The sequence below is a fragment of the Mobula birostris genome, chromosome 17, assembly GCF_030028105.1.
Source record: "Mobula birostris isolate sMobBir1 chromosome 17, sMobBir1.hap1, whole genome shotgun sequence".
Taxonomy (NCBI): Eukaryota; Metazoa; Chordata; class Chondrichthyes; order Myliobatiformes; family Myliobatidae; genus Mobula; species Mobula birostris.
The window spans coordinates 57290715-57310404 of NC_092386.1; the positions used below are offsets into that span (position 1 = coordinate 57290715).

At 38.5% G+C, this 19690-nt stretch overlaps 1 protein-coding gene across 1 annotated transcript in view; it reads left to right on the forward strand.

Annotated features, from left to right (window-relative positions):
- Window positions 1-841: 841 nt before the first annotated feature.
- Window positions 842-19690, forward strand: part of slc1a1 (solute carrier family 1 member 1) — a 95799-nt gene continuing 76950 nt past the window's right edge. Inside the window, exon 1 of the mRNA XM_072281771.1 lies at window positions 842-1055. Within this exon, the coding sequence (XP_072137872.1) occupies window positions 965-1055 (91 nt within the window). The 5' untranslated portion in view covers window positions 842-964. The remainder of the gene's footprint in view (window positions 1056-19690) is intronic.

Sequence of the window (19690 nt, forward strand, 5' to 3'; positions counted from 1 at the left end):
CAAGCAAGCCAAGTCTTAAGACTCAAGATGGAGTGAATGCAGTGTTTGAGACACTTTTAGTTTTACTGCTGTTAAAATACATTTCAATATTGGATTGCTTTCTGACTTATGTTTTGTTAGGGAGCACTTTAAAAATGATTGTTCCCTGGTTCAAAGTATCTGATAGTTAATGGCAGGTAAACTTTTTATTAATGCTAGTTTTGTATGAAAGTTTTTGTTAATATTGGGTATACATTCTATACATACGCATTGGATATACATTGACGTCTATCCACACGTGCTATTCAGGACTATGGGACGTAATGAGGATTATTTTCTCGTGGATAGAAGGATTGAACAATATAGTTTTTAAACAAATGTGGATTTAAAAATATACATTAATTTGGAGAAAGATTCATTTATTTTCAAGTAAATATAACATACACTGCTGATGTACTTAAGTGACCTTGTGACCAATGTTGCTCTTTCTCATCATTAAATCTCATGTTGATAGTCTGGAAATGTTTCTGCCAGATCCTATAGATTGCCTGTATTTTAAAATAAATAAACATTCAGGCAAAAGAAAAACTTACTCCTTTTCTGAAGGCCCATTTTATACCCAAATAAAGGAATTTTATTTGACCATTAATGTGTAAAATACTCCAGGGATTCTACGAGAGAAATTGGTAGGGCTGATTTCACCATTTCTTGATTGGAATTGCAGAATCTACAATTATACGATGGACAGGGTCTTTTAAAAATGTGGTTTTATGTTCAGAGGTAGCCATTGTTAGGTTCCTCTGCCTGCATTCAAAGGGGGTGGTGCTTAGTTACAACTGTGTCTGCAGTGACGGAATACAGTGCAGAGGAGTAAAGACAGCAGGATTTCACACTGAATTCAGCACTCTGTCTTTGAGTGTGAGCGTGTGTGTGTGCATGTGTGTATTTTTAAATTTGTTCTTTTGAATTCTAATCATCAACAAACATGGGGAAGAAATCAAAAAAAGGATGTGATTTTAAAGCTGCTTTGAGGAAGAACTGGTTGCTCATGAGCACAATTCTCGCTGTAGTGTTAGGTAAGCATTGCATGTGTAACCTCAATATTTTGTTTTTGTACAATGGTTATTTCTTTGTAAGGGAAGAGATAAAATGGATTAGTATCAACAATACTACAATACTGAGTCCAGTATAAAATGTGGCCGTATTCTAGATCTTAATAATATCAGTATCTTTGTGATTATATTAGCACCTTCCAGCACAGCTGATTGATTTTACATGCTGAAGTTGATTGGTTTGACAAATCCTGCGGGATTCCATTATCTCAGTGTCCCAATCCTTTACAAACCTGTATGATAACAAATGCCTGATAGATTTGTTTTGATTTGAATATGTATCACTGGATTTAAATATCCAGCTCCAGCCAGTAAACATAAGAGTCAATAGGCCCAGCATTTGAAATGTTGTTTTATATTTTTTTTGATTTAGTCTTTTTTTCTGTCCAGTCAATTCATTGGGTTATCATCTTCAGAAAAAATTAATATTATCAATTAATATTTTCAGAAGGTGAGCAAGCAATATTTTCGTGGGTTGATCTGAGGCACTCTGTACTTAACTCACAGGGTACTTAACTCCTGGGTGGTATTCAGGAGTGACTTGAAATGGAATGCTCTCAAATATATGAAGCAAATTTGCAAATAAGAGGACAGAAAATCTTAAAAAAAATAATTTTAAATATCATTGTAATGGATGAATAGAGTTTTGGATGAATAAACAAAGATGTATGAGATGCCCTTCTTTATGTTTTGAGAATATCTACTTTAAGTCCTCTAGAGAAAGAAACACTATCATTGTTCAGTGTCTCTGCAAAGAGAGAGACAGAGGCAGAGAAAGAGAGAGACTAACACATAACTGACTTTAAAATATTTTCCACTTGTCCCCTACAGACAATTTCCTTCCTCTATCCCCTCTATCTAGGGGTATGGACAAATAATATATTTAATAACTGAAGTATGTATTAACTGACAGAGTAAATAATTCCCTACTAGATCTGGCAAAACACTTCAGGTTTTCATTATTTAACTGAATGATAATTTCATACATAAAGTAATGTTTTAAAATCTTTATATCCATAAAAATTACTACTCTTTTTTCTAAATTTTCCAAATTATGCTATAAGTTACGTGCAACAGATATTTTCTTACAACATGATTCTATAAAATTGAATTTGAAGGATTTCTGCAAAACCAACAATATTCTCCCAAAGTATCCAGTCATCACCTTTTTACATGCTAACTATCCGTCTCCGTTTGATAACGTATTCCCTTTGTCTAATGATAACCTTTGCTGTGTGTCTTCTGATTGTTAAGTCTTGGTTATCACTGTACATCTACAACTGGTGTCTGCATCAGTGCATTATGTCTGCCAAACAACCTGTCAAGTCTGTTCTACCTGACAGAAATAGATTTATGAGGTTGCTCTTATCGCAGTCCAACTCCGCTCTCGGTATTCTTTGCATAGAAATTTAGTACCACAGTTAAATGGTATCATTACTGAGCAACGTTCTGATGTTAATATACTATGATGAAATTCCCTTTTGAAATTAGCACTTGTGATTATCTATGATCACGAATTTCACGTTTGTTCAGATGGATGTGGCTTATATTTCATCTCAGCAGAAGCGAACCATGATTAGTATTATTAGTCTCTGTGCTGTTAGCCAAATTAGTGCCATTAGCCAAATCATTAAAAACTGTTAAATATAAGTCAATAATTAAATATAAGTGCTTCAACATGTTTGGCAGCTATTGTGGAGGGCGAAACAAGTTGGGATGCACTGACGGTTAGCTGGTGAAACTGCCTGAATTGCACATATCGCCCTTTTGAACTCTGACCTGTCCCTGGTTTCACCATTTAATCCTGTGTCGTTCCTGAATAACACTGAGCTCTGGGCCCGGATGCACTTTGTATCTGGATACTCAGCTCTAAGTCAGCCACTTTGTGCACCTAACATCTAGATGTCATTAAGAAGATGAGAGAATGCACGTTTTTATTTCATTTTCATCTATGTTAATTAATATCAGTGTTTTAATTAAATTGCATTACTTCATTGTGTCAAAGAAATAATTACTTCTAATCATTTTAAAACTTATTCATTTTATTTTCAAATTCCATCAAAATGACATGTCTGAGTGTAAAGTAGCAGATACCTGAAACAATTTTAAAGGTCTTCCAACAGCGTAAGCTATGACAAGGCATGCTGGGTGTCCTTGTGTGGGTTGCAAGCTTACGCAGTCTGAAGCCTAGTTGCACTTTTACTTTGTGGACTGCCCTTGATAGCAATGCCAAAGGTTATTGAGAACTGTGTGGTTATAGAGCACGGTGTAGGCAGGCACAACAGTGGTGTGCGGGTGTTGAGGTACAGGAGTGGGAGTGGGAAGGATTGTCAGTGGGGCTAACTGAGTGCAGTGAGATCAAATTCAGCATTTCAATTCTCCCAAAATACACTCTGACTGCTTCCAACATTTTATTATTACATCAAATTTTCAGCATCTGCACTTTTTTACTTCAGTTTTCTCGAACACCATTGTTATTTTTGCAACATTTATTCCATCCCCATTTACCAAAGACATTCTGGAAATGCATGCATAAAACTGAAGTAACTGTCACCCCTCTCTTTGTTTCGCATAAAGTTTTAGTTGCAATTGACTCGCTGTTTTGAGTCAAAACCACTAATGCAGGATTTTGACACATGACAGCTACAATATTTTGAGCTCAAACTTCCCCGATTCTTTCTTCACACCGGTGCTGCTCAACCCACTAAATTCTTCCAGCAGACTGTTTGCCAGTTAAATTGGGATTTTCAATTATTTAGCTATTTGTCTTCTGGGCATCAAAATCCTAAATGCACAACACAGTTACTGTGGCTACTAAGATACAGTATTTTGAGCAAGCAATCCATACTTCGGCCATTACATTCCTTCATATTGTTTCTTAGTAACTAGCTACGGATGGAGTGGCACTCTGTTTTTTCCCCACATGCATAAAGAAAGAAGAACAAAAGTGATAATGGCTGGTATGAGTTCATCCAGCAGATCTCTTATTGCTCAGGATTCCAACACCTGCAGTCCCTCATGGCTCCAGAATAAGCCAATTGCATTCCTGATTGGTAAATGAAATTGGGCAGTAGACAGCACAGTTGAGCATCTGATCCTAACACTTGAATCATTTTATTCATTTGATGTTGGACAAAATGTTAAGATGGAAAGTAGATGGATTATGCTTAGATACTTTAACTCACAGCAATTCAGCAATTTCCATTGGAAAACATACTGTTGTACAGGTCTGGTTTTAGTCTATCTGCCATAAAACATTGTATCATTTCTTAATGCATGTATGCATTTCTAAATGACAATAAAAGAGGACTGAGTGTTCTCATAATCTAATGTAAAACTAATTCTCTTCATTTCTATCAATTAATGCAATAAATAAATGTTTTAAATTATCCATGTCGATATCTCCCATAATGGAATGTAAAACCAAATGGCAAACGCAGTTATGTATTTGGTAAATAATGGCAGTACATTAAGTACACATTTATTTATTCATTGAGATACAGCACACAGAAGTTCCTTCCGGGCCTTCGAGCTCACTGCCTAGCAACCCCCAATATAACAATAGCCTATTTGTGGGACAATTTACAATGGCCGATCAACTTACTGTGAGAGAAAACTGGAGTACTCAAAGGAAGCCCATGCAGTCATGGGGAGAACATACAAACTCCTTACAGGCAGTAGTGGGAATTGAAACTGGGTCGCTGATACTGTGAAGCGTTGTGCTAAATGTTGCGTTACCTTGCAGCCACTGAACCTTTTAGTGTTTAATGAAAACACTAAAATATGTGCTGAGTCAAGAGTTGACTTTATTCAGCCATGAGACCTTTGGCTGAGCAGCACACACAAAATGCTGGAGGAACTCAGCAGGTCAGGCAGCATCTATGGAAATGAATAAACAGCCAATGTTTAGGGCCAAGACCTTTTATCACCATTTCATTTTGCTGATCTTGGGAAAATGCAGGTGTAATGATGCCATTCAGTACATTTTAACTAAGTGTTATCATGAATATTGAGGCATTGTCTTTGAAAATCTGTGTTGAAATGAGGTAATTAAGCCTGGGGAGATGTCTCCACTCATTGTACATCATGTAAAAACCGACAATGAGCAAATTGGTTTATCCCTTGCCCATGACTCAATATGACCATGAACATTAAAAAAATGTGATTATCCTTCTTTTGCAGATAACCAACTAATACTCTTCATGAAAATGGAGGAATTTGTTTTATATATTTCCCTAAATATTTAGAAGAGGGATATTAATACATGCAAATAAATCTCTTGTAGAAAGCTATTTAAGGCAGGCTTTTTTTTTGGAAATAAAAGTATCAGGCTGTGATTTTTTTTGTGTTGACTGGAGCTTGAAGCCAAAAGCACACCAAAAACCTGAAAACAACCATTGTAAAAAGCTGAAGTCATTCTCTTCTCAAGAAAATTGACGATTTAAGGATAACTTCCTCAGAAGTTGGTAGAAGTGAAGGAAATTTCAAATGCAGTAGGAGTATGAACAGAAATTTTTATTTGACCACGTTGAAGGGGCATGGTCTCACATCCTCAACATTCTCAAGGCGAATTTAATTGCACATCGAAAATAATATTCTAGATGAGCACTGGGCAGGGTTTTTGATGGGTGTTGGGGAGTGGTCGTTTTATACCCAACGTCCATTTGCATACTCCGTGGAGTTGCTCAGTGGTACAACTGCTAAAGCCACAGTACCAGAGAACTAGGTTCAGTCCTGACCTCTAGTGCTGTCAGTTTGCAACGTGTATGTTCTCCTGTGAGTGTGCTGATTTCACTTTAGTGCTCTGGTTTCTTTTCACATCCCAAAGACATGGGGTTTGGCAAGTTAAACTGGCGGCAGTAAATTGTATCTAATGTGGAGTTGAGTGGGAAAATCCTGAAAGAGCTGAGGAGAAAGAGGGAAGAATAATTAATGGATTAATGTAGATAAGTGGAAATGAGTAGTTAATGGTTGGCATGGTTGGTTGGTAGGCTAGAGCTGCACATTTATACCACTTGGAACTCAGGAGAAAAGTACAAAGAAGGGTTGTAAAATATCCATAGATGAAAAAATGTTTCAGAAGTTACTTTTATTCTAAGGGTAAGGAAAATCCACCTAATGGGACACTACAAAACACACTAGAAAGCCTTCGAAAGAATTAGGAGCACAATGGCTTCTTATATTTGTCATTTCTATTCCAGGAAACAAATCAACATAAATTCCAATGGAACTTGCCTTAACTGTTTTTTAATGAGTGCCCATGCTATTTGTGAAACAAAACACCTCAAGATTTCTCATCTAATCTGTTCCTCATAAATAAATTCACCCTGCAACAAGAATGGAGAAATGTGCCTTCCTCTGGTTGGCTGAGCAGATGATAAAATACACCTTATTTATTTCTTTAAGTATGTCAAACTTGAACTTGCAACCAAAAGACAATATCCCGAATGGGGTAACTATTCAAGCAATTTGATATAATGGCACTCCCAGTTCATAGTCTCTTCAGCCTGAAGGACACGTTTAGAATTAATAGAAGCAAAAATAAATGATGACGTGTCCCTAATAAATGCAAGGTAAAGAGAAAAGTTCAGCTCTAACATTTAACTTATAATTTGCACCTGCAAAACTTGTCTGCTGAGATTGCCTGGTATTAAGTTTGGAAATACTTACGTACTAATTTGTGCCCAGAGTAGCATAGAAACACAATGGTTTTATTAAAACAGGTGCTCAGGATCGTGGGTTCAAATCTCATGAAGGCAGCTGGAGAATTTACAATTATGTAAAACTGAAATTTGAAAAAGATATTAAAGTCAGTAATGGTAATCGTAAAACCATTATGATGTTATAACAACTCACTGGATCACCACTGTCTTACAGGGGAAGAAGATCTGCTGCCTTTACCTCAATTAGTTTACATGTGACCATTTAGGTTGGCCCTTAAATTGAATCCTTGGTTTGGGCAATTTAACATGGACATTAAATGCTGCCGTCGCCAGTAAAGCTCACATCCTGTGATTGATTTGTTAGGTCAAAGTTCCTGTCATTGTGCTGTGAACTCAAAGCAAACACAAAAAGAGCCAAATATATACAAAGCAATTTTGTATGTTGATCTTTGGTCAAAGTTGAAGGTAAAATTTATTATCAGAGTGCATGCATGTCACCACATTTCTACCCTGAGACTCTTTTTCTGTGGGCATTCTTAACAAATCTATAGAACAGTAACTGTAAACAGGATCGATGGACAACAAACTGTGCAAATGCAGATATAAGTAAATAGCAATAAATAACAACTATGAAATAACAAGATAAAGAATCCTTAAAGTGAGACCATTGATTGTGGGAACACCAGAAGTAGAATGAGTGTAGCTATCCCCTTTGGTTCAAGAGCCTGATGGTTGAGGGGTAGTAACTGTTCCTGAACATGGTGGTGTGAGTTCTGAGGCTTTTGTACCTTCTTCCTGATGGCAGCAGTGAGGAAAGAGTGTGGCCTTGGTGGTGAGGATCTCTGATAATGGGTGTTGTATTTCTACAGCAAGATAGATGGTACCGGAAGGTTCCTCCTTATTGTTAGGTTTCCTGGTTTTTCCTTCACCCTTTTTAAGGAAATCAATTGAGTCCTTAAAAGGGCCGACCTTCCTGCCTCCCCTGTGTTTCCATGATTTCTGGAAGGATTGCTGGGATCCTGAAGATAGACCAGATTAATACCATCGACAAACCCGTAAGGAAGCTCAAATCTCAGCTCACGTGGGTCAAAGGTGACCTGAGACTCAGGTCGGCTGGCGTTCACAAGATTCCCTGTGAATGTGGAACAGCGTATATCAGCAAGATGGGACGCACAGTGGAAACCTGCATCAAGGAGCTCAAGAGGTGTATCCATTTTGGTTACCTGGAGGAATCAATGGTAGAAGAACATTGCATTTGCAAAGGCCATAGGATTGACTGCAATGGCATAAATCTACTGTGCTGCACCAATGGGTTTTGAGACCGCCTGCTAAAGGAAGCCATTGAAATAAAACTAGGGGAAAAGAATTTTATCAAGGATGAAGGTCTTGGTCTAAGTAAGAACTGGAATTCCATTGTAAACAAGGTGGGAGAGCAGAAGCCTGATTGGTTGAGGACTAACCAATCAGGAGGGGTGAACTATGGGGGTATAAATACCACTGGACTAGACATGCCCAGGCATCATCCCATATGAAGATGGCAGAGTTTGCTATTGAAGCATTGCTGATAATCAAACCAATACCCGGCTGGAAGCTCAAGAAGGATTTATTCAACATCTGTGTTGGAGGAGTGGAGGGTTGTGCATGTCGTTCCTTTATTCAAGAAAGGGAGTAGAGATACCCAGGAAATTATAGACCAGTGAGTCTTACCTCAGTGGTTGGTAAGTTGATAGAGAAGATCCTGAGAGGTAGGATTTATGAACATTTGGAGAGGTGTAATATGATTAGGAATAGTCAGCATGGCTTTGTCAAAGGCTGATGTCAAAATTGTCAAAATCATGCCTTATGAGTCTGATTGAGTTTATTGAAGATATGACTAAACACATTGATGAAGGAAGAGCAGTAGATGTAGTGTATATGGATTTCAGCAAGGCATTTGATAAGGTACCCCATGCAAGGCTTATTGAGAAAGTAAGGAAGCATGGGATCCAAGGGGACATTGCTTTGTGGATCGAGAACTGGCTTGCCCACAGAAGGCAAAGTGTGTTGTAGGTGGGTCATATTCTGCATGGAGGTTGGTGACCAGTGGTGTGCCTCAGGGATCTGTTCTGGGACCCTTACTCTTCGTGATTTTTATAAATGACCTGGATGAGGAAATGGAGGGTTGGTTAGTAAGTTTGCTGATGACACAAAGGTTCTAGGTGTTGTGGATAGTGTGGAAGGCTGTCAGCGGGACATTGATAGGATGCAAAACTGGGCTGAGAAGTGGCAGATGGAGTTCAAGCCAGATAAGTGTGAGGTGATTCATTTTGGTAGGTCAAATATGATGGCAGAATATAGTATTAATGGTAAGACTCTTGGCAGTGTGGAGGTTCAGAAGGATCTTGGGGTCTGAGTCCATAGGACACTCAAAGCAGCTGCACAGGTTGACTCTATGGTTAAGAAGGCATACGGTGCATTGGCCTTCATTAATCATGGAATTGAATTCAGGAGACAAGAGGTAATGTTGCAGCTATATAGGACCTTGGTCAGACCCCACTTGGAGTACTGTGCTCAGTTCTGGTTGCCTCACTACAGGAAGGATGTGGAAGCCGTAGAAAGGGTGCAGGAGAGATTTACAAGGATGTTGCCTGATTGGGGAGCGTGCCTTATGAAGACAGGTTGAGTGAACTCGGCCTTTTCTCCTTGGAGTGATGGAGGATGAGAGGTGACCTGATAGAGGTGTATAAGATGATGAGAGGCATTGATCATGTGGATAGTCAGAGGCCTTTTCCCAGGTCTGAACCGGTTGCCATAAGAGGACACAGTTTTAAGGTGCTGGGGAGTAGGTACAGAGGAGATGTTTTTACGCAGAGAGTGGTGAGTGTGTGGAATAGGCTGCTGGCAGTGGTGGTGGAGGCGGATACTATAAGGTCTTTGAAGAGACTCTTTTGGATAGGTACATGGAGCTTAGAAAAGTAGAGGATTATGGGTAAGCGTAGTAATTTCTAAGGTAGGGACATGTTTGGCACAACTCTGTGGGCCAAAGAACCTGTATTGTTGCTGTAGATTTTCTATGTTTCTATGTTTCTATGTAGAAGTCTATCAAAGTTTTTGATGACATGCTGAAACTCCACACCTCTGAAGGAAATAGAGGTGTTGTCGTACTTTCTTTGCAATTATATTTATATGATGGGTCCAGGATATGCCCGATACAAGTTAGATCGATGCCAATATTTCACAGCAAAACTGCAGATTCCATACATTTTATAAATCCTTACTTCTAGTTTCAGATGAATAAATTTCTTTGTTTTAAAGAAAATAAAGTCTGTCTTGTGAATGAGAAATGGAAGCTATCAAAGGAGTTCAATGACAAACAGGACTTTGAACTTCAGAGCGGCTAAAGAGATGCTTTGTTTCAGAATTTATAAAGTAAATTTTATGGCAAACTGGAAAATTATTCATTGATGACCAATCTAAAATGATGTGCTAAATTCCAGTTTAGGAATGTTATTTGAGTTTAGCTCATTTCACTGCCAGCTTTGTTTCAGTAGATACTGGGATCATGTTTCACCACGATTTGAGTAATTGGTCAGGTGTTAAACAGAAGACTTCTCTGTCCATTCTCGTAAGACTAAATTATCCCATTCAACTATTGAATGAATGGCCTCACATTGTGAGTTACTGGCTGTACCATTCATTGTTGCAGTGACTGTCTTTTAGATGTGTGTCATTGGGTGTAGAGTGCTCTTGGACAACTTGAGATCATAAAAAAAACCGGTGCCATAGGAATCTTATTCATTTATATATCTTCAAGTATTAAGTGAAGTAGATTGTTTCACAGAAATCTGTCTGAGGGTAACATTAATCTTTTCAGCTCCTTCTGTTAATAGTAACTCACTGCAACTATTAACAATTAAAATACTAGGTTGAAATAAAGCTAATAATGATGATAAATTTAATAATGATGCATTTGAAGGCCATGAATAAAATCAGCCCTCCAATGGGAAATTTATCCCAGACAATGCTTCAGAAATGATCAGAAGTGCCAAAATGAACACTATGGTAAATCAGAAAAAGCCAGTGCATTGATCATAATTGTTATCTTGGTAAAGGAGGTTAGTGAGACCACATGAGAAATACTGAGTATTTTCATTTCCTCACCTAAAGGGTATATTTGCCACAAAGAGTGTAGTGAAGATTCAGCAAACTAGATCATGAGATGGTAGGTCTATCCAATAAAGAGAGAGAGAAGGCCAAGCCTTACTCCTCTCAAGTTAAGAATAAAATGTTACCTCTTGCTTTCATGACAGAGGTCATGCGGCTCGATGCTTACCTCTGCCACTTGGGATTAGGACTGCCACGTCAGAGTCCGGGGTTGGCGAGTCACAGGCCCTCCCCGTCACTGAGCACATTGAGAGCGCTGCCACAAGAAAGCAACATCCATCATCAAGGTCCCCATCATTCAGCCATGCTCCCTTTTCGCTACTACAGTTGGGCAGGAAGTACAGAAACCTTAGGTTCCACACCACCAGGTTCAAGAATAGTTATTACTCTATAAATATCAGGCTCCGAAGCTGGCTTGGATAACTTCATTCGCCTGTACTTGGAACTGATTCTACAACATACAGAATTACCTTAAATGACTCTACAACTCATGATCTCAGTATTATGTACTTTTATTTACACAATTCATCTTCTTTTGCACATTAGCTATTCGTCGGTCTTTGTTTAATAGTTTTTCATAAACTCTGTTGTATTTCATTATTCCTATAAGTACTTACTGCCTGTTACACTGCTGGCATTGGAGGCAGCAATGAAGATTCTCCATCTCTGGTGGTGTTCAGGTCTTCCTTCATCATGTCAGTAGATTCCTCTCGGTTTTCACTGCTGTCAATCATACAAGTCCCAGCTGGAGACTCAGGAATACCATCGCACTTCATTGCTGTTTCCGTTAACAGTTTTGTTTGACCTGTCAGGGTTGCTAGCCCTGAGATGAACCCCTGAACCTGGAAGACCGATGGACCGCTCATAGTCTGGCCTCTACCCTTTGACCTGTTTGGCATGGGTGACCCTACCAAGATCCAAGGCATAAAGCCCTGATTCAAGTCAATGTAGCTCTCCAGCTCATTAAGACACGCAAGCCTCCAGACAGTATGACAAGGTTGTGGTCCTCTTGGAGCATTCCTGTAAAAGCAAGAAAATGAAACTCCAGATAGAATAAGGTAATGAATTTGATAATAAATTTTACTTTGACTTTGACTTTAACTATCAATGCTATTAAATGTCCTTAATCTTGATTTATTAAATTACCAATAATTTATGGTTGTAAAGATACTGACTGGTGGCATAATGTAAACATGGCAACAAGAATTACTATAAATACTACAGTGGTTTTCAATCTTTTTAAGGTAAATCCCATTTCAAGATCTCTCTGACACTAAACATGTAGAGAAGCAGCAATATCATTCTTCATTAATTAATTCACTCCTCCATTTGCATTTTAACAAACTTGGAGTTTATAAATGGATTTCACAACCCTGCAATAGATCAGTAGAAGTGGATTAGGAAATTATTCATTTATCTACCATTTTTGTGCTGCTGTTCACTTAATGTTAAACTGAACAATCCCTCAGTGCATCATTAAGCCCATTACTGAACTGACAATGCTCAGACAATCTCTTCAAATCAGTCACATAAGCTGAAATGGTCTCCCCTCCTTTGTGATTTCACTTATGAAACCTAAAACGTTCTGCAATCAACAATGGTTTCAGTTCTAAATGTTTCTGTATTACTTTCACAATATCAGCAAAGCTCATTTCTTCTGGTTTGGTTGGAGAAGTTAAATTTTGAAGCAAACTGTATGCCTTTAAATCCAATGCACACAGCAAAATTGATTCTCATTTCTTATTGGCTATTTCATTTGCTTCAAAATATTGTTAATTAGCTCAGTATACATGAGCCAGTTACCCGTTGAGTAATTGAATGCATCTATCTTTCCAAAGTAGCCAGCCATTACTGCTCTTTTTTAATTTATGATTATTATCACTGTTTATGAACCCCTGAATTCTTTCATTTTCTGCCCTTTTTAAAGGCTCGATCGTGTCTTCTCTTCTGAAGAACATGTGATGCGCTGCTTTTTTTAAAAACTGGAATGCCTCACTGTGCTTCAGCAGGTCAGCCTCGGGTTTGTTTTAAAATATCTCATCGCCACTGTTATGTTTTGCAACTTCAAAACATTAATTCAAAGGAAGACACGGCAGTCTGAAATGTGAGTTTAACTTTGTGCTTTACTTTAAACAAGGCGTACATATATCCCTTGGTAGAGTGATGACATATGCAATTCACGTATTTTTACATATAACCTGTCATGAATTATTTAAACGAACAAGAACGCTTAATGGACAAACTACTTAAAAGATCACTCAAATATAACTGAAACAATAAGTACACAACACTCTCTCCATGTTTAGTCTTTTTATACTTTGCAGTTTTATGTGGTTTTGATGCTGCTCATTAATACATTGGGTGATTTTGTGCATTTTCCAACTTGTGATCAAAACTTGTCAATTTATAGATAGTTATCTGCCAAAATACGACCTGTTCATTACCCAGGTCAACTTGTATTAGTTTTCCGAAAAGATACTGCATGACATTCTACACAATATGAATAAGGTTGTTCATATATTTACCTATCAAGGTGATTCTCCTGAATCCTTATTGAAAATATAATATGAAAATCATTAGAAGTTAGAATGTGTACAGGAGAAAACTCAGGCTATGTCCACACTATGCTGGATAAATTTGAAAACGAAGCTTTTCCTCTTCGTTTTGACCCTCCGTCAACACTAAAGCGGCATTTTCTTCCACCGAAAACAGAGATTTTCAGAAACAGTCTCCAGAGTGAATAAATCTAAAAACACTTAATATCCATTGTAGTGTGTACGGGGTAAACGGAGAGATTTAAAAACGCTGTCATGACAACACCACAACAACAATGCTTTTTCTGCTTCTGCTTGGTACTGCACAAGCACTGCCATTATAACGCGCAGTTGGTGTGAACGGCGTGAGAGTTAAATTGTAAAGTGAGCTTTTTTGACTACTTAAAAGCGTTGTCATGACGTGCCAGATTAGATGGCCGCAGCACAGCATTTCGTTGTTTTCTTGAACGCACCCCCCCCCCCACATAACCTAACAATTTCAGAACAGGCGGCAACGAGACTGAAGCCAGAAGAGATAGAAATGTACTCACCAAATACTTTGACCTATAGCTTACTGAATAAATAAGTATACTCACTTTGCCCTGTTTTCTGTCCTTGCTTGTATGAAGGTGGGTTACCTATTTATGCAAGTACTTCTCTGACAATAGATGTGTAACAGCCTAATGTAACATTGTATGGAAATACAAGATAACACTGATGCAGACATGTTTTATACATTTAACAAGGTGCTTTATTAATGCAAATGAGTTAGTCAGTTCGTTGTCAGCCGGGTCATACTGTCCGTGAACTCCCTGTCGGTTGCCTCCATACACTCCAGTATTTGTTTTTTTTTAGTTTTAAGTCCTCCTGTGCGAGAGCCAAGAGCATTTCCTTTGAAGCTTTTCTACCCTGTAACTGGACAAACGCGCACTAAGTATACCGTTTCCTCTTCGCTTGTTTTCTGTGTGTCCTGTGCGTGCCCAGTAGAGGAGATTCGCCCAAATATCCGTGTTAGTGTGGACAGAGATATTTTGAAAAACGCTTAGTGTGGACTCCTGTCGTTTTTACTCGAAACCGGCGTTTTCAAAATTATCCAGCGTAGTGTGGATGTAGCCTGAATATTGCAACTTCTCTGTCATGTTGGTATCTCAGAAGTGCTGAACCAAACAGTTGTCAAGTCCTTTAAATATTCTGTTATCAGAGTAGCTGTTCTATTGTGATTCTGAATAATATATCTGTCTCAATGACATCTCTTTGGTTGATAATTTGTTAAGTTGAACTCAATGATCCTTTAGATCTCCTTTACATTTGTATGGTAGTTGTGATTCTATTTATGAGAATGAATCTGGGGATATCTTTGCAGTCTTTGACCACATAAAGTGTGCATAAGGCATCAAAATCAGGAAATGTATTCCTTCCACATCTACCTGTATAAATCACATACAAAGCATTGTGTTATGAAGTAGAGGTTGGCAAATGTCTTTAAATGCAGCTGATTTGCAACAATTATTTAGTTTAATTGGTTGGATCTCAGTTAATGATGAATAATGATAGAATGGAGTAAAAAGAAATTGTGGACTGGCATAATAATGCTGTGAGCCACTTGCATGAACTGTCCATGCTGGTGTAATTGGGTTGAATTATGCTGACTGATAGCCAGGAATTGTGAAGGCAGCCCTCAGCTAGCAGACTGGGATTTCTAAGTGTGGTTAACTGCAGGAGTCCAAAAGATCCTGAAGGTTACATGCTGCCTCGTATGACAGCCCATGTTGTAGATGGATTTACCATTGAGACCAGCAGATGTGCTCCCCACCTAGCCTGGCACTTCTGCCAAGGAAGGCAGGTTCAACACTACTTGAATGTGGTCGTGTACATTTCATGTTAATGCTTTTAATTATGTGTGTTTTAATTAAATGTATTTGTTTCTTTAAATGTTTATTTCCTTTAATGATAATATATTTGAATAGTTTTTATATGTTTTTAATAGACATTTATAGACTGTAAAATATATTTTATGGTCCTTGAGGGTAGTGAGCATGTTTCACCTCACTGGGTGCCAACTGGGTGCAGAGAGTCAATTCATTTAGTGAATCTGGCCTAATATGTGTACTTCAGTTGCAACATTCTGTTAATTAACTTCTGGCTAACACTGGACACAAGTATTTAAGAACTGCTGTTCTTTTACGACCAATTAGGAGATAACATAGGTCACAGTAAAAAAAATGTAATGATTTCCTTCGGTTAGCACAATAAATGTGGTGGAAATACCATTTAGGAAGGATACTTATTTAATACATTTACATAACTTTTTTTTACTGTGGTGTGCAGAAGCTGTTTCATGATGCATACTTTATTTTAGACAAAACTGAGGCCATTTTGGTCCTGGAATGTCATCCACATACTGTGTAGTAGTTGTGGCTGAGACTATATTGATAAGGGATTCAGCAACTGTGCAGAAGCATGCGGAACGGGTGAGGGTTGACATCAGTGGGTGCAGTTTGCTGATTTGACACAGGACAACTTTATTAGTGCTTAACACTCACAGGATACACTCTGCCTTAACCTTTCACAAGTTATCATATGCTCAGCAGCAAGCAAAGCACTTCACTAGACTCTTGAGGGATTATCAGCTAGCTTCAGAGTTGCTGCAGATTGTTATAGATTGCACAAGAGCTTAATGCTGTTTTACAGTCTAATCATTAAACTACTGAAGTTCTCAGGGTATGAATAAGTAAGTACTAAAGAATTTTGCTCTGACATCAACACTTTGCAATAGCCAATTGTAAGAAGGCCCTGATGGGAGTTATTTATAGGTTTCTGAACAGTAGCCAGAATGTTGTCTACAAATTATAATGGGAGATAGAAAAAGCATATCAAAAAGGCAGGGTTACGTTATTCATAGTGGATTTCAATATGCAGTAGGATTGGGAAAAATCAAGTTGATACTGGATTCCAAGAGATAGAATTTGTGGAATGCGTCCAAGATGGCTTTTTGGAGCAGATTGTGGTTGAGCCCACTGGTGGATCAGAAATTCTGGATTGGATGATGTGTAATGAACCAGATATGATTAGGGTGTTTAAGGTAGTGAAACCTTTAGGAACCGGCCATCATGATATGATAGAATTCACCCTGCAGTTTGAGAGGGAGAAGATAAAGTCAGGTGTATCAGTATTACAGTGGAGTAAAGAGTATTACAGGCCATGAAAGAGGAACTGGCCAAAGTAGATTGGAAGTGGACACAAGCAGGGATGATGGCAGAACAGCATTGGCTGGAGTTTCTGGGAGCAGTTCGGAAACTGCATGATAGATACATCCCGAAGAAGAGGAAGTATTCTGAAAGTAGGATGATGCAACTGTGACAGACAAAGGAATTCAAAGCTAATAAAAAAGCAAAAGAGAGGGCATACAATAGAGAAAAAATTTGTGGAAAGTAAAGGATAGAAGAGGGGTGAGAATAGATATTGAACCACAGGACAATTAAATTGGAGAGATAGTAATGGGGGCAAGGGAATGGTGGACGAACTGAATAAGTAATTTACATCAGCCTTCACTGTGGAAGACACCATGAGTATGCCAGAAATTTGACAGTGTCAAGGGGCAGAAGTGAGGGCAGTTGTTATTACTAAGGAGATGGTGACTGGAAAAATGAAAGGTGTGAAGTCAACTACACCTGATAGAGTACACCCCAGAATTCTGAAAGAGGTAGCTGAAGAGATTGTGGAGGCATTAGTAATGATCTTTCAAGAATCAATGAATTCTGGCATGGTACTGGAGAACTGGAAAATTACAAATGTTACTCTACTCTTCAAGAAGGGAGGAAGCCAGACAAAAAGAAATTATAGGCCAGTTAACCTCACTTCTGTGGTTGGGAAGATGTTGGAGTTGGTTGTTAAGGATGTGGTTTCGGGGTACTTGGAGGCACATGACAAAATAGGCCAAAGTCAGCATGGTTTCCTTAAGGGAAATCCTGCCTGAAAAAAACATGAATATAGACATAGGAAGACCAGTGGATGTTGCGTATCTGGATTTTTGGAAGGCCTTTGACAAGGTGATCCACATGCTAAACAAAATGAGAGTCCATGGTATTACAGGAAAGATACTAGCAAGAATAGAGGCTGATTGGCAGGAGGGAAAGAGTGGGAATAAAAAGAGCCTTTTCTTGTTGGCTGCTGGTGACTAGTGGTGTTCCAAAGAGATTTGTGTTGCATCATTTCCTTTTTACGTTTCATATCAATCACTTGGATGATGGAATTGATGGCTTTGTGGCCAAATTTGCAGATTATACCAATACAGATGGAGAGGTAGATGGTGTTGAGGAAGCAGAGAGGCTGCAGAAGGATTTAGACAGATTAGGAGAATGGGCAAAGAGGTGGCAGATGGAAAACAGTGTTGGGAAGTGTTTGGTCATGCACTTTGGTAGAAGGAATAAAAGCATAGACTATTTTCTAAATGGGGAAAAAATTCAAAAATCTGAGGTGCCAAGGGTCTTGAGAGCCCTGGTGCAGAATTCCCGAAAGGTTAATTTGCAGGTTGAATCAGTGGTGAGAAGGCAAATGCATTGCTAGGATTCATTTCAAAAAGATTAGAATATAAATGTAAGAATGTAATCCTGAGGCTGAGGTACTGGTGAGGCCTCACTTGCACTATTGTGAGAAGCTTTGGGCTCCTTATTTAAGAATGGATGTGCTAACATTGGAAAGGGTTCAGAGGAGCTCTATAAAAATTAGTCTAGGAATGAAAGGGTTATCATATGAGCAGTAATTAAAGGTTCTGGGCTTGTACTCACTGTAATTTAGAAGAATGTTGCGGGGGGTGGGTGGTGGATGGAATCTCATTGAAACCTATCAAATGTTGAAAAGCTTAGACAGCATGGATGTGAAGAGGATGTTTCCTTTGGTAGAGGAGTATAGGACCAGGGAGCACATCCTCAAAATAGAGAGATGTCCATTTATAATTGAGATCTATTTCATTAGCCAGAGGGTTGTGAATCTGTGGAATTCGTTGCCTCAGGAGTTGTGGAGGCCAGGTCGGAGGCTGATAGATTATAATTAGACTGGGCTTGAAAGGTTATGAGGAGAAGGCAGGAGAATCGGATCGAAAGGGAAATGGATTACCCATTATGAAATGCTGAAGCAGACTTGATGGGCCTAGTGGTCTAATTCCGCTCCTCCTGTTTTATGTATGTCCAACCATCCTTCATTTGCATTAACGTTGCTTGCGGCAAGTATTTGTGTGGTACTTTTCTTGCCTGGGTAAAATCCTTATTAAAAATATTTTCTAAAAATTAAAAAGGCATACATTTTACAGTGCAATGATGTTGCAATAACTTGTTGATGGTCAAGGTGGCCACATTGTTTATTAACTGATTGTGTTAAAAAGCACACTCTTTTTTATAAAGGAATTACAACCCCTGTAAAAGGCAAGCAGGATCCTCTCTTCTATTTGTGTAGAATCTCCGATCACTCGTTTTTGCATGATTATCATAGTAGTTTTTATTAAGTTACTCCATTATTTTCAAACAATCATCTAGGAATATTAGAACATATGTAGGCCCCCAGATCCTGTGCCTGCAATCCATATTCAATTAACTCACTGCTGATTTATGCCTTAACTCCATGTTTATGCTTTAGTCCCAATACTTTGATGACCCTATCAATGAACGATGATGTGCACAATTGCATTCAGAATTACGGCTCAGAATTTTTAAATTGTTTGCTGTGAGCCTTTGCACCATGATAGTATACAAATTATGGTAATTAAGAACCCATATGGGACCCAGAGGGTGACGTTAATTTATGGATGGTAGTTAAATAACTTGTCTTTCACAATTCAGAATACTCCAATGAACTTCAGAAATTATACAGAGCCAGAAAAGTAAGCAGGCTTCTCACCAATCCATTGCACACACATACACACTATGCAGAGAAAACACACCATTTCTCAAGTCAAAGTCAATTTTACCCCAAGGACTGGAAATTAATGGAACTCAGAATAAGAAATGGTGATGCCTAATATCTTGGTGTGAAATGCACTTAACCCTGATTCAGTAAAGTTTCCAGGAGCAGCACCAGGCATACTTCAGAATGAGAAATCAGCTTACGGAAGCTACAAGCCAGGACAACTTGCATCCCAAACAACATAAGCAACATGCAATAGACAGGAGCCGAGAAATCACACAGCAGCTGATCAGATCTAAAGCAACACACACATCTGCAAGTTTGAGATAAGATCTAAGCTCCGCAGTCCTGTCACATCCAT